At 40.5% G+C, this 14,016-nt stretch overlaps 1 protein-coding gene across 15 annotated transcripts in view; it reads left to right on the top strand.

Moving 5' to 3' along the window:
- The window catches only part of VPS13D (vacuolar protein sorting 13 homolog D), a 245,608-nt gene that overhangs the window by 71,135 nt on the left and 160,457 nt on the right, over nt 1-14,016 (top strand). For 14 of the 15 annotated variants that reach the window (XR_003433445.1, XR_003433444.1, XM_027110129.1 and 11 more), the window contains 7 exons: nt 2,266-2,531; nt 3,695-3,828; nt 6,095-6,250; nt 7,428-7,638; nt 8,175-8,249; nt 10,828-11,034; nt 12,476-12,565. Coding sequence is in view for 13 of the 15 variants with exons in the window: in XM_027110129.1 (XP_026965930.1) it covers nt 2,266-2,531; nt 3,695-3,828; nt 6,095-6,250; nt 7,428-7,638; nt 8,175-8,249; nt 10,828-11,034; nt 12,476-12,565 (1,139 nt within the window). In the remaining 2 variants the exon portion in view is untranslated. The remainder of the gene's footprint in view (nt 1-2,265; nt 2,532-3,694; nt 3,829-6,094; nt 6,251-7,427; nt 7,639-8,174; nt 8,250-10,827; nt 11,035-12,475; nt 12,566-14,016) is intronic. The other variant, XM_027110133.1, reaches the window with a different exon arrangement.

The following is a 14,016-nucleotide window of genomic DNA, read 5'->3' as shown; positions in this document are numbered from 1 at the left end:
GATTGTTCTTATATTTGTATGTTTAAATATGTCTGACATTTCAGCGTGCTGTTCAGTGAATTCCTCGGGGTTGAGGTTTTTTTTAGGGCGGGGTCGCTATCTCCATATGCCTTTAGGAAGTCTAGCAAAGTAGATATTTAAACTTCTGCATGAACTTTAAAAAAGTTCAGTAATAAGAATGCTAGTTGCCTCTTACTGAGCTGCACCATGGGCCAGGCACTTTACCCACCTTTAACTTAATTCTCACAAGTCTGTCCAGTGGGTCACTTCTTCCCTGTTTTACGGATACCGATATAGAAGCTTGGAGGGGGTTAAATAACTCTTCTAAGATCACACAGCCAGTGAATGAAGTAGTCAGAGCTGAGACTTGGGCTTGGGCCTCTGATTTCAAAGCCCGTGTCTTTTCTAACACTTGTCAGGCCTACCACATTTTAGTGATTGGCCTGACTGTAGTCAGATGATAAGCTGGCTGTGATTTGCAGTTCCTTTGTTTGAAGATGATGTTTATTTGAACAGAGGGCTTGCGTGTATTGCTCTTTGGCGCATCTGCAGAAACAGTTTCCTTTTGGGTTTGCTTTGCTGTTGATCTGGCTTCCTAAATATCATCTAGTTGTCCCACTTATCATATTTTTAATGTAGAAGGAGCCTTAAAATGTTGATATATTTATATACTGAAGGTGTATAATTTCTTGGAGGCTAGTAATAAAGTCCTACACCTTGGCTCTTGCTAACAGAAGTACCATTGTTAGTAATAGGGTTAAAATGTTCTCTTGATTGGAACTTTTGAACGCCTTCTGTGTCTCAAGAAGAATTGCTCTTCTGTTGGGAATTTGTGTGTCAAATATAAATCACTTCACAGTGTTTAAAGCCTTGAAATATTTTCCAGAAAAGGGATCAGACACACTTTGACTTTTCCAGTTAGTTCATAGCTCTGACGATCTGTGTTCAAAATGGGGTGGAAAAATTTTACTGAGGGCAACATTTTTTCTCTATTACAAAAGGGTAAAGTGTTTCTGTGAAAAATGCTGTGTCTGTATGAAGGAGACATGCACCATTGTGCCCTTTTTCTAGAGGCAGTGAGCCAGGTTTAGGAGAAATAAGAGCCTAGAGAGGCCAGCCTTAAAAATATCTCCAGATCAGCTTTTCCTGAATAGAAGCCCCTTTTAGGACTGGGAAGCAGGTATGTGAAGCAGAGCCCCAGAAGTGATTTTGGGCTCATAGAACAAAGTTCAACCCAGAAAACTCTATAGGGGTGTCCCTAGCCCATCCTTCTTCTATCTTACCCCTCTCTGCCTGCTGATATACTAACAGGGCCTGGACAAGCCCCTGACCGCACCATGGTTTGAGGCCAGGCCTGAGAGTCCTCCTTGGACTATAATTCTATATTTCACCCCAAATATAGAATTTGGGATAATGAGGACAACAAAACTAATACTCTCTCCCCTTCTCCCGCATCTCTACTTCTAGGGCACTTGGGGTTACACCCACAGTTAATGTCATCTTATTTGTCTACCTTCTTTGGCTAAAAGATATGGGCTTTCAGGCCGGTTCCAGCTAGAAAAACCATTTCATACTAGTATGTAAATTGGATGTTTATAAAGAAGTGACCCTAGACATCAAAGAAAGAGTACCTCATTGATCTTCTAGAAACAGCCTGTAGGGAAGGGAACTGACATTTTTCGAACCTGTTATGTGCCCGGTGCTTTATCTCTTACAGTGTTATTATTTCTCAGTTTAGTGGCGAAGCAGGCTCAGAGAAGGTAGGTGGCTTACCCAAGATAACACAGCTTATAAGTGACAAGATTTAAGCCTGCGCTCTTCCTACTACACCGGCATTTCTCAGCCTCAGCGCTGGTGACATTGTGGATTAGAACATTCCGTGTTGTGGAGCCTCTCCTGTACGTTGTGGGATGTTTAGCCTCGTCCCTGACTTCTGCCCACCAGATGCCTAGATGCCTGTAGGAACCCCTTCAGTTGTGGCAAAAATGTCTCCAGGGGACAGAATCACCCGGTTGGGAACTGCTGGACGACATGCACTCTATTGCTTTCTTATAGCGTATTCCTTTTTGTTGAAGAATCTGACTGACTTCTGAAAACATACACTGAATATTTTATTAAACCCGGATTCAGAGTTTATTGATACTCAAAGTTCAGTTTAGAAAATGCTGGAGTACCACCTGCCCCAATTGAGTCACATATTTGCAAGTTAATGAAATATCATATTTCTCTTTTCCTATTTTATTTTTATGATCTTCCTTCTTGCAGGTCTACAAAGGATTCCTCCTGTTTCACAGTAGTTCTCAACAATCTCCGTGTGTTTCTCATATTTGACTGGCTACTGTTAGTGCACGATTTTCTCCACACCCCCAGTGATATTAAGAAGCAAACTAAAGTTACTCCTTCACGCCACCGTAACTCTAGCAGTGAATCTGCTGTAATTCCCAAAACCGTGAAAAGTGGAGTAGTTACCAAGCGGTCTTCCCTTCCTGTGTCTACTGAAAAGCACCTGGAGGTCAAGGTCAATGTAACAGGTAAGTATATGTAGTTGTGAGTCACTGATTCTTAGTTTGGATATTAGGCTCCATATGTGTCTTATTACAGGATGACTTTTCTGCTGCCTCTGCATTTTGACACGAGCACTCTTACACATTTGCGTCCTTTGCAGACCAACAGGTGTCAAAGTTCCTGACCTCCGTTTTCAGGTGGGATTGCCTGGCCCACACTGAGCTGACCCACACTGGGCTTCAGGATCTAGTCCCTCTCCTCTGCTGCCCTAATGCATATGCCTGGCCTGAATACCCACCTGGGCAGTGGTCTTTTTTCCCAATGTTAAATCTGGCTTCAATTTTCTGTTTGATCTCTAGGGCCTCAGCAGTTGTACCTTACAGAGTTTAAGCAAAGGTGGTATGTGAACGAACATCTCAGTGTAGAAGATAAATAAGTGAGGGGATTGTTACTTTCTTTACAAAAAGAATATTTTCCTTTACAAGCAGATTTACTACAGTTTTTGTTAACTAGTAGACTCTTACAGTACATCTGTACATAAGATGTACTGTACTAAGATATACTATTTATTGTTCTGTCTGTGATATACCCTATCTACTGCTCAGTGGTTTGGAAGAAGCTGGAGAGCACACTGCACTTGAAGTGGATTTAGTTTCAAAAGTTCAATTTATACATGTTTTTTGATGAAAACGAAAAGTAAATTTGCCATGTACAGATGAATAGAAAACTGTATCTACTAATTAAAAAAAGTCTACGTTAAATTAGTCCACATTCTTTGTAAACAACTTAAACAGCTACATAGAAGACCTAGTGCTTTATGCAGCCTAACCAACCTTAGTATCTGAATCCACTTCCTGGGATTTTTAAAACAAGTCGTCATTTGGCGAGGGAGCTTCTGAATGTCTGTTCTGCCTCCCAGGAGACCTAGCTTAAAACTATATGCTAAAGAGAGAAACTGCATCCCAGTCTTCTCTGCCTGTGCAGTGCTCTGTCAGCTCAGCTGTGGCTGGCCAGATACAGAGAACTTGTTCGGGGTGGGAGTGAAGCGAGTGTCGGCAGGCGTCCTGCAGAACGCACCTTTCTGGCCGATGTGTCAGCCCCCGCCCAGTAAACGTGCTGCCTGGTTTGCGACAGCCTGCTGCTTTCCACTTCACAGCTTTGGCTTAGTTGACAATGCCGTCCTTTCCAGGCACGGAGTTTGTGGTCGTTGAAGATGTGTCCTGCTTCGATACCAACGCCATCATTCTCAAAGGCACCACAGTGCTCACCTATAAGCCCCGGTTTGTCGATCGGCCCTTTTCAGGAAGTTTGTTTGGCATTGAGGTAAGAAGTCTGTGTGTTGATTGAAACACTAAATGTTTGGCTCAAGCGAAAAGCATCTGGAGGAGAATTTTACCTCCTAAACTTTCATTCAGGGAAATAATGAATGGGATTGGAGGGCCCTTGTCCTCGTCTCTTCATTTTCTCCTCAAATCTACCAGGTTATTCTAATGTGTGAATTCAGTCGCCCAGTGTCAGGCTGTGAATGTGTGGAGGGACTTTTACCTCTTTCTCTCTCGCCCTCCCTTCCTCAGAAAGTTCGAGGAAACTCTTCTAGTCCCCATTACCCCGCCGGGCTCCTTGTCGTGTCCTCTAGTTCTGCAGGTCTAGGCCCTGGCGAACTGTGAAGGTGAGGAAGGGGTCCTTGTTGCTCCTGTATCCCCTTCCCCCCACGTTCAGTGCTTGTCCCTCCAAAGACCTAGGGCTTTATGGTCATGGAAACTTGTCTATAAAAGTGTTAAGGACTTTTTGTGTTATCCTTCTGGGAATATCTGATGTATAAAAGGGCACGTCTAGAGAGTCAGGCCTGACCTAAAGGACTGAGTCTCTAATAGAGGTGCTTGTGGTTCTGATCTGATCTCATGAAGGGGCTGATTTGCACTGGGATGGCTTTTGTAGCCAGAAAATTACATTATACAATGTCCAGCAGAAACTGCTCTGCCTCTTTTTAAGCCAGGATGTGTGGAGACAGAAGGAGAAACAAGGTAGATTATTATCTCTGTCAAATGTTCTTAAGTCACTGATCTCAACTAACATTCCTCTTGTTAGAATATTAGAATATTTGGTTAGGGATACTCATCATTTCCTTCCCATTTATGATTAAGCTTTTTCATACCCAGTTCTTTCCAGTGGTATTTCAGAGGTTGAACGAACAAAAATTATTTTCACTGTCAGCAGCATATGGAACTTCTTTTTTTTTTTTTTTCTGGTCAGGAATAGCTGAATAAAACCTGTAGAGATTTTATTTCTCTACCACTTGTTTCTCTCATGTAAAGAAACCTCAGTGTGAGAGGAGAGGGATTTGCATGCTGGTGTGATGTGATGTGAGTTGGTCATGAAATTGCGATTCATCTGCTTTCCAAGCCACCACAATACCAGCTTTGAATGGAAAAGTTTAGTGATTAATTAATGAACTGTCAGGTACAGTTGGGTTTTGTGTAGCAGAAGCCCCTGAAGGAAAAAGGAAAATGAAACTTTCCTGCTCCAAACCCTTAGAAAAACTACATGGCGAAATATTTGAGATTCCTGGAAATTCCTTTCAATCTTGTTCTTTAGGCAGCACAATTGGATCTGAATTTCAAGACCTCCCTGATACGTCATTGGGGGAGAACTTATAAAGAAAGCAAAATGATGAGTTAATCTCGAATACAGCAGAGGACCTTGGTGGCGCATGTTTTTCAGTAGCACTAGAAAATGCCAGAAAGCGGGGAGGGAGCAAGGGAGACCAAAGCAATGCTTTCTTCTGTCTTCTTGAGCGTGCAACATAATTTGGTCCTAGGATGGGACCCTTTTCTCCCTTTTCTCCCCCCTTTTCTCCCCCCATAAATATGTTTTTTTTTTAAATTATAGAACATTTCAAACATACACGAAGTAAACAATAATATAATGAACCCCTGTGTACCTTTCACCTAGGTTCAAAAATTAATGTATTTATTTTCAGTTGTGAAAGTAACAACTATATTACATAAAATTAGGGAAGGGGAGGGGAAAAAATCACCTATCCCACCTTACATAATCTCTCTTGACATTTTGATGTGTTTCTTTCCTTATAGTTATGGCGTAATATTATTTTGATTGGGCTGCTTTTTCACATAACCTATATTGTGACTGTCTTCTTATGTTTCATATGGTCTTTTAAACCGTTCCTTTTAAATGGCCACAAAATATTCCGAGTAGATGTGATAAAACTTTGGTTGCTCTTAATTTTTTGATTAACTGTTAAATAATGGTTCAGTGAATTTTTCTATGTTTTGCATTATTTCCTTGGGCTAGTTCCTAGTAAGAAGTAGGATTACTGGATCAAAGGGTGTGATGTTTTTAAGCCTCTTGTTACATATTGCTAAACTGCCTTTCCCACAGGCGAACCACTGCGCTCCTGGCAGTGGGTGAGAGCCTCAGCCTCCCTCTTCACAATGTTCATTTCAGTGGTTGCTCTGGGCTTTTGATATTATAGGGCTGAGTGCTTCTGAGACGGTCTCCTTTTCTCCTGATGGTTAGACTCTTCCTGAATCAGACATTAATTCCTGCCATATTGCATTTCACTCTCTAGGTGTTTTCATGCCGACTAGGAAATGAGCAAGACACAGCTCTTTCAATTGTTGATCCAGTACAAATTCAAGTGGAGCTGGTGGGGAATTCTTCTTACCAGAATAGTTCAGGATTGATGGATGCATTCAATAGTGAAGACTTCCCACCTGTCTTAGAGGTAATGATGACAAATCTGTGTAACACACTGAGACACTCGCAAACACTTTCCTTTGCTTGAACTGCTTACTTAACTCTGCCAAACTCAACAACATTTTCGTTACTTCAGCAAATACAAAATAAATATGAGTGTCTCTGCCCTAGAAGATCTTTCAGTCTTGTGGAGGATAAAAGACCTTTTAATTGTCTGGTGTGATCTTGAAGTTCTATAAAACTTTACAGAAAGCAGAGTTAGGAATATTGACTGTGAGTGAAGCTAAAAGTGAGTCTGATCAGAGGGGTAGGATGTAAACAGGCCGAGAAGGAGAGCGTTCCAAATTAGGAAGCAGCAGAGTCGGGGCAGAAATGGCCCAGCAGACCTGAGACCGAGGGAGGTCTCACTAGAAGGAAGAAGTCTGTAGGGCAGTGAGGAGGAGAGGGGAGGAGAAGCAGAGCAGGTGAAGCCAGGCAGGGACGGCTTAAGACTGATGTTATATTTCTTCGGTAGAGGGGGAATCATTAATTAGTAATCCATCTGAACCGTAGGAAGATTGAAAGAGAGAGAAAAGCCATTCTGATTTTCGGGCTTCAAAAATAATGAAAAATAAGTAATAAATAAAGCACTGTACCGAGACTTCAAACAGACATCCCATTTTAAGGTGGTCTTGTGTTGGTGTCTGTACTGCTTTTACCGGTGGTAGCTGAGTTGCTGTTGTCTGAGGAGGACCAGATTTTCAGAAATATTAATGTGGAACATGACTCATTTAAAGTTCTGTTTGAATAAAGGAGAGATAAATTTTGTTGGGTGGTCAGAGATTTTAAAAAATTAAATAGATCAAAGCAAAATGGATTAACAGAGTGTTGCTAATAGGTGATCCTGTCTCCACCAGAGCCATTCTCCGATTCTCTGCTTTGATGATTAATGTGCTTGTATGAAAATCATTCTACTGAAGTATTAAGTGCTCTAGTAATTTTCCTTGCTTAGTATTTTGTATTTGGTACAGTTTTGTGGCATTTGACCTCACAGCTGGGACATTTTACCTCATGGCTATTAATGCTTAATTTCAAGATCTCCCCTGTCTTCACAATGAGAAATGTCTGTTGGATTTCTAGAACTTGAATTAGAGTGATACCTGTGAGAGGTGTGGGCACAAAAGCAAGTGCAACTTTAAAAACTGCCACCTTTCAAATTTTGTTAGATTCAGTTACAGGCCCTGGATATCAGACTCTCCTATAATGATGTTCAGCTGTTTCTTGCCATTGCAAAATCCATCCCAGAGCAAGCTAATGCTGCAGTACCAGACACAGTGGCCTTGGACGCCAACTCCTTCAGCACTTACCTTCCTGGTGCATCTCGAAGGGGAGAGGAAATCAGAGAAGGGACAAGACACACCTTAGACCCTGTCTTGGGTAAGTATTAACCATAAAACCCACTCAGTCTTCCCAAAACTCCCCTTCTTTTTAACTTTTCAGATTTTCTTTTGCACAGTTAAATTGTTCAGGGTAGAATTGTGTCATTAAGTATAATTGTAGGTCATAAGTATGACTGTCTAATTTTTTTTAATTTAAAAATGAACAGCCCAAACCAACTGTTCTAGCCTACAGTATTTTTCCTTTTACAGTTTCTTCCAGAGATATGGATAATGCTAAGGTTTAGTTTTAAACTTCAAGTTTTCCTCCCAAGTTATATGGATAATAATACTAAGTTTCAGTTGTAAGCATTTAAAAGACAGCCAATATAGGGAAAAGACTTAAAAATTTCAGGGTACAGTTGATAAATTCTAATTAGGAGCTACTTTTGCCTATAGCAGTGCAGTGTTTGAGTCCCCAGTTTCTGAATTTCTTTTCTTGTTTTTTTTGGTTCTTTTTTGCTTCAATTAGTCTGTGGGTTAATTTACATTAAATTACTTACAAAAATATATATACCATTTCCCGCCCCCCCCCAGAGTTACAACTGGCTAGACTGCAGGAGCTGGGGTTTGGCATGGATGACTGCCGCAAAGCTCTCTTGGTGTGTCAAGGTAATTTGAATAAGGCTTTCCTTTATCAGCTGTTTATCTTGATAATGTTTATCTTTCCATGAGCTGGAGTGTGTTTTGGAGACCCTCCATGATTTTCTGTGGGCTGAAGATAACTTGGGCCAGTAATAATGAGACACAGGATTTTATAGTGGACATGGCTGTGGGCTCTGGAGCTGACTGCCTGACTTCAGGTCCTTACTCGCCACCTGCTGGCTACTTGTTCGTGACTTGGGCAAGTTTCATGTCTCTGTACCCGTGCTTCCTTATCTGTAGAGTGAGGATAAGAGGACATCCCTCAGAGGTTTGAAATAAAGAAGTCACTCTATGCAAAGGACATGAGAAGGTACCTGACACACAGCATGTGCTCTGTAGATGTTAGCACTGTTGCTAGTGGGAGTGGTAATGGCAGTGACGCTGGTAGGCATGGCCATTTATTGAGTTCCTCTGGGCCTAGTCCTGCTTCTTGTTGAATCCTCATACCCTTGGAGGCAGGCATCATTACCCTCACTCCAGTTGGAGAAACCAGCTCAGATAGGGTACATAAACTCGTCTCAGGCCACCTGTTAATGCGGGGTGGGATGGGTTTAAAGCCAGGTGTGCCCGTGTTCTTTCCTCTGCATCACACTACCTCTCCACCTCCCTCTTTGTTCCCCTTTCTCTTCAAATCAGAGATACAGCAAGAGCTGTATTTTTTCCCAGTCTTGATACTTGCATGTATATTCTCTCTTTTTATTTCTCTATGTACTGTATACAGGCAGACCTTGGAGATATTGGGGGTTCAGTTTCAGACCACCGCAATAAAGAAAATATTGCAATAGAGCGAGTCATACAAATTTTTTGGCTTCCCGGTGCATATAAAAGTTACGTTTACACTATACTGTAGTCTGTTGAGCGTGCAGTAGCGTTATGTCTTAAAAATGTACATGTCTTAATTAAGTAATGCTGTTGGAAAATGGTGCCGGTATACCTGCTCGACACAGGGTTGCCACAAATCTTCAATCTGTAAAAAGCACAGTATTAGCAAAGTGCAATAAAACGAGGTATGCCCGTGTATCCAACATACATGTGTGTGTGTGTGTGTGTGTGTGTGTGTGTATACACACACACGTAATATTATACATGTTGGTAGATCGTATTGCAAATAACAATTTTATAGAATTATAATTACAATTTTATTAAAATATATACTTAATAGCAGCGTCTTCCCATGTCATTAACATTATTTGTAAACATTGATTTTTTTACATTGATCAGAGGATACAGTATGATTTAACCATTCTTAAGTTGTTTTTCATTCTTTCATTATCATACACAATTCTGTAATAAATATTTTTGTGTATGAACTTTTGTCTACATCTTTTTAACTGTTTCTTTGGTAGTGAGACTTCATATTGTAAAAACTGGATCAGAGAATATAGATATATTTTTCAGCCTCTTTGCTTGAATTGACAAATCTTTTTTGAAAAGGATTGTACCAGGTTAAACTTTGACCACTTAACATGGTTTCATCACAGTTGTTTGCATTACCTGTCTCTTTCCTCTGGAGAAAATGAAGGTAGGCCTAGTTATCTTGTGCTCCTTAGTTTTGTTTTCACCTAGTCGTCATTGCTTCTTGGTTTAATTAACTTCATACCCCTTAATGTTTACATTTCTTACTTTTACTCTTTCTTTAACAATTCAAACACGTTAGAAAAATTTCTAAGAGCCTTTTGGATTTCAATTTTTATTTCTTTAGTAACTAAGGTTTATTTCCATCAATAATGAAGATGATAATACCAACTAATGTTTATAGAGCCTTTGTTATATGCCAGGCTCTGATCTGAGAACCTCCCACGTACTCATTTGTTTCCTCCTCATGTCCGTCCTGTAAGCGGGTGCTGTCGGGCATAGAGAGATCAAGTAACTTGTCCAAGATCCAACAGCTGGTAAGTGCCAAGATCAGAAGCCAGGCCATCTTGCTCCAAAGCCCATGCCCTTAACCACTTACCACCGTTACATGCACTGGCCTCTGGTAATTTATAAGTGTGGGGTTGCATTGCTTTTCTTTTTTCTGTTCTGTTCTTTTTTAGCTTTAGCAATCTGGTTGTGTTCAGGGGGTGTTATTTAATAGTTTTATATTACACACATGGTTGAGAAGACAAAGTATGTACAACGTAAGACATTTGAGAACACTTAACAAAGCAGCACATCAGGATATGCAAGACTACATAGGGAAGATTAAGTATTATAGTACTGAGTGGCACCTGGAATGTTGGATCCTCTCCTTTCCTCTTTTCTCGTCTCCTTCAACAGATGTCACAGTAGAGGAAGGATGGCTTCCTGGAGACATTTTGAGCCAGGTCATGAAAGGTGCGGTAAACTTGAGTGGAGGTGTGCAGCAAAGAGGGCCTTGTTCTGTTTGCTAAAGATCAGGATTCCTGTTATTGTGCTGTTTTTTCTTTGTTATGTCTGTCTGGCATTAAGGTTCTCTTGGGCCGTCCAGTAGGTCCCTATCAAATGTATTTCTCTGTTTCCTCTCTGATTTGCTTGAGTAGCTGTGGGAACGGATTTAACTGATCACCTTTTAATTTCTTTGCAGGTCAACTGAAAAAGGCAGCAAGTTGGTTGTTCAAGAATGCTGAACCCCTGACGTCTCTTTCCCTGGCCTCTAACAGCCGAGAGGGCCAGGTGGCTGTACCGGCACGGTTGATCTCGGGCGTGGAGATGAAAGCTGAGAGCGTGTGCATCTGCTTTATCGACGACTGCATGGACTGCGACGTCCCTCTCGCTGAGCTCACCTTCTCCCGTGAGTGCTCGCCCGACCCTCGGGTTCATCGAGAAGATGTGCAGTGAACCACTGTCTTTTCTTCACGTTGTTCATGCTCTCCCGTACTTAATAGAATGGGAGAAATTTAGATGATGGTTTTACATATGTTTTCCATTATTTGTATTTTAAAGAAACGTGTATTTATTTGCCATATGTGGCCTTCAGACCATGGCTTGGGAATAATAGAAATTGTCATTGATGAAATTTCTGTTCTATTAACAGCTCTAGTTAAATAATTCCTGATCTCTCCATTTTGTTTATCTTTTCGTGTATCTAAAGGTTGTAGGGAGTACTGTTATTAAAGGAATTTAAAAGATAAGCTTAGAAAGTAATGTTTCCAAGCTGTATGTCTTTTGAAAATTAAAAACACAGAGGCTCACCAGAGTCTCCTCCGTAGGCCGGGTAGGAGGTGAAACCGTATTCACCTGAGAGCCGTCCTTCAGCAGAGTGGAGACCAGGGCAGGAGGGCTTTATCCTCAATCGCATCTTTGCAAGCTGTGTCAGATGAGGCTTCTGAGGAGAGTAAAGGAGAATCTTACCGATGTGTTTACTTTTAATTTTCTTTTGTTTTGATCTTGCTAGCCTCTTTTCCCTTCAAGGAAAAGTTGGTTCTGGGGATTTAATTTGACCTTTTACACATTGTAGAGATTTTCTTTTTCCCTGTGCTTCTAGCCGCCACAAGGCCCACTTGGTTGAAACTAACAACTGGAATTTTGACTGTTTCCATGAGTATCTTTTCTGCAGAAAATAATTATTTCTTATTTTTCTATGGTAATCTTGAAATTTTGAGCTAATATTTATGAAGGCATGACTGTTCTCATTACTCTACCTTCTTTTCAGATATTCAGGTAGAAATGTTTTTTAATGTTCCCACAGGCTTGAGATACACCTGGATGCTGGGGCTGGTATTGGTCGGGGGGCAAATGAGGCATTTACCTCATTCACAACATTTAAAAGGGTACCACAAAACTCAGTAATTAAGATAAATGATATTTTAATGGAGTATTTTTAAAAATCAGAATTTATTAAAAAAAACCATGATGAACAAAATATCAAATTTTGATACATCTGTGTGTTCTCCTATAAGGTCATCAGTGGTAGCTGTAACTAACATCTCTTTGTTTTATTTTTATTAAGGTAACATCAGTTTATAACATTATATAAGTTTCTCGTGTACAGTATTATATTTCCATTTCTGTATACATTACCATGTGCTCACTACCAAAAATTTAGTTCCTGTCCATCACCATACAGTTGATCACCCCCGCTCTCGCCCCTGTCCCTTCTCCTCTGGTAACCACTACTGTTCTCTGTATCTATGTGTTTGTTTTTCTAACATCTCTTTTATATGATTTGTCAGCAAAAGAAAGTTTTGGTTGTTCCCGCCCTGCCACTGCAATAAGATTTGCTTTCATTGCAGGTCTGAATTTTCTGCAGCATGTAAGAACTAGCCCTGAAGGCTATGCCCACTTCACCCTTTCTGGAGATTATTATAACCGTGCTCTGTCAGGTCAGTATAATTATCATGGGATTTAAAAAATACACTTCGACATTTGCCTGGGCCTATTTCTACATAAATTCTACATGAGGCAAAGGGGTGGGATAGGACAGGGAAAGGTGAAAAATAAATGACTGCACAAGCACGAAAGATACAGATTTTTCATATTTCTAAGAATATATTTGGTAAGTCACAACTGAATTCTTTAAAAAGAAGTTTTGGTAGTTAATTCCTTTTCATCCTGGAGTTTGGCTTATTTCAGAACATGAAATTGCTCAATTGTGAAGGATCATTCGTCTGGCCCTGATAGTAGCTAAATTTCAAGGGAGATTTAAGCCCATAAGCATTTTAAACTTCAGGCCTCCTCACTCCCTATTGGACTTGTTTGTCTCATCAGAAGAGTACTGAGTCAGTGACAATGTATAACCTCCCGTACCTACTCCCTAGAGTAGGACACAGTTGATCAGGGCAAGCTGTTCTTCCAGAGACATAAACTTGGATATACTACAAGGCATTTTCAGGTTTCTTTCCTTCCATTGGAAAGACCAAGGTAAGGGCCTATACAGATGGACATTCAGGAACCATCCTGTATCAGGGCTGAATAGTTTGAGCTGCGACGTTCTTTGCTTAAGAGAGTTCTTCGTAGGTGTGGGTGGAGTAAACCAAGTTGTGTCGAAGAGGGGTTGCTCCCTTGATGTCATTGGAAAGTTAAGCTTCCAGTGTGTTGTGCTGCTGCTGATTGTTCTAGAGTACGTGTCACATTCGATTTTATATGTTAGTTAACATTCTCCCCTCTCTGATCTGGATTCACTTAAAGGCAACACTCTTATTTCCTAATTGTTCAAAATGTTTAACTTTAGAATAATGGCCCAAGCCTTGCTAGTTAAGAGAAAGTTTTACAGGGCATATGGTAGCTATTTTTTTGAGAATCATTTATTTTCCCAGAGCAAATATTGCTTACTTTTAAAGTTGCATGAACACATTCAGGTCACTAGTGCTAAATGGTGTGAGGAGGTGAATGTACCGACATTATGTTACATGTTAGATTGGACTTGTATTGGTAAATCACCTCATCTATGGCCAATGGAGTGTATTTAGAAAACTGTTAAAAATTAACTGGCCTTGAAAAGTTGTCTTTAAAACTACAGTGAGATACCATTTTTCTCACCCAGTGGACTGGCAAAAAGGAAGTGTGACACTACTAAGTATAGTGAAGATATGAGCCCTAGAACTCTTACTTCCTGCTGTCAGAATTGTAAATTGGGACAACCACTTTGGAAAACAGTTTGACATGACTTAGAAGCATACTTAGCAATCCTTCAATATACTTCTTCTAGACCTGTACCCTAGAGAATCTCCTGTCTATGAGTACTAGGAAACAAGTACAAGACTGCTTCCAGAGTGGTCTTCCTAATAGCAGCAGAACTGGAATCAAGTCTCCTAGCAGTAGAATAGATAAATAA

The sequence above is a fragment of the Aethalodelphis obliquidens genome, unplaced genomic scaffold (assembly GCF_003676395.1).
Source record: "Aethalodelphis obliquidens isolate GAN/ISIS:26980383/991018 unplaced genomic scaffold, ASM367639v1 scaffold9, whole genome shotgun sequence".
NCBI lineage: Eukaryota > Metazoa > Chordata > Mammalia > Artiodactyla > Delphinidae > Aethalodelphis > Aethalodelphis obliquidens.
The sequence above is the reverse complement of the archived record's forward strand: the minus strand, read 5'-3'. Positions and strand labels throughout refer to the sequence as shown.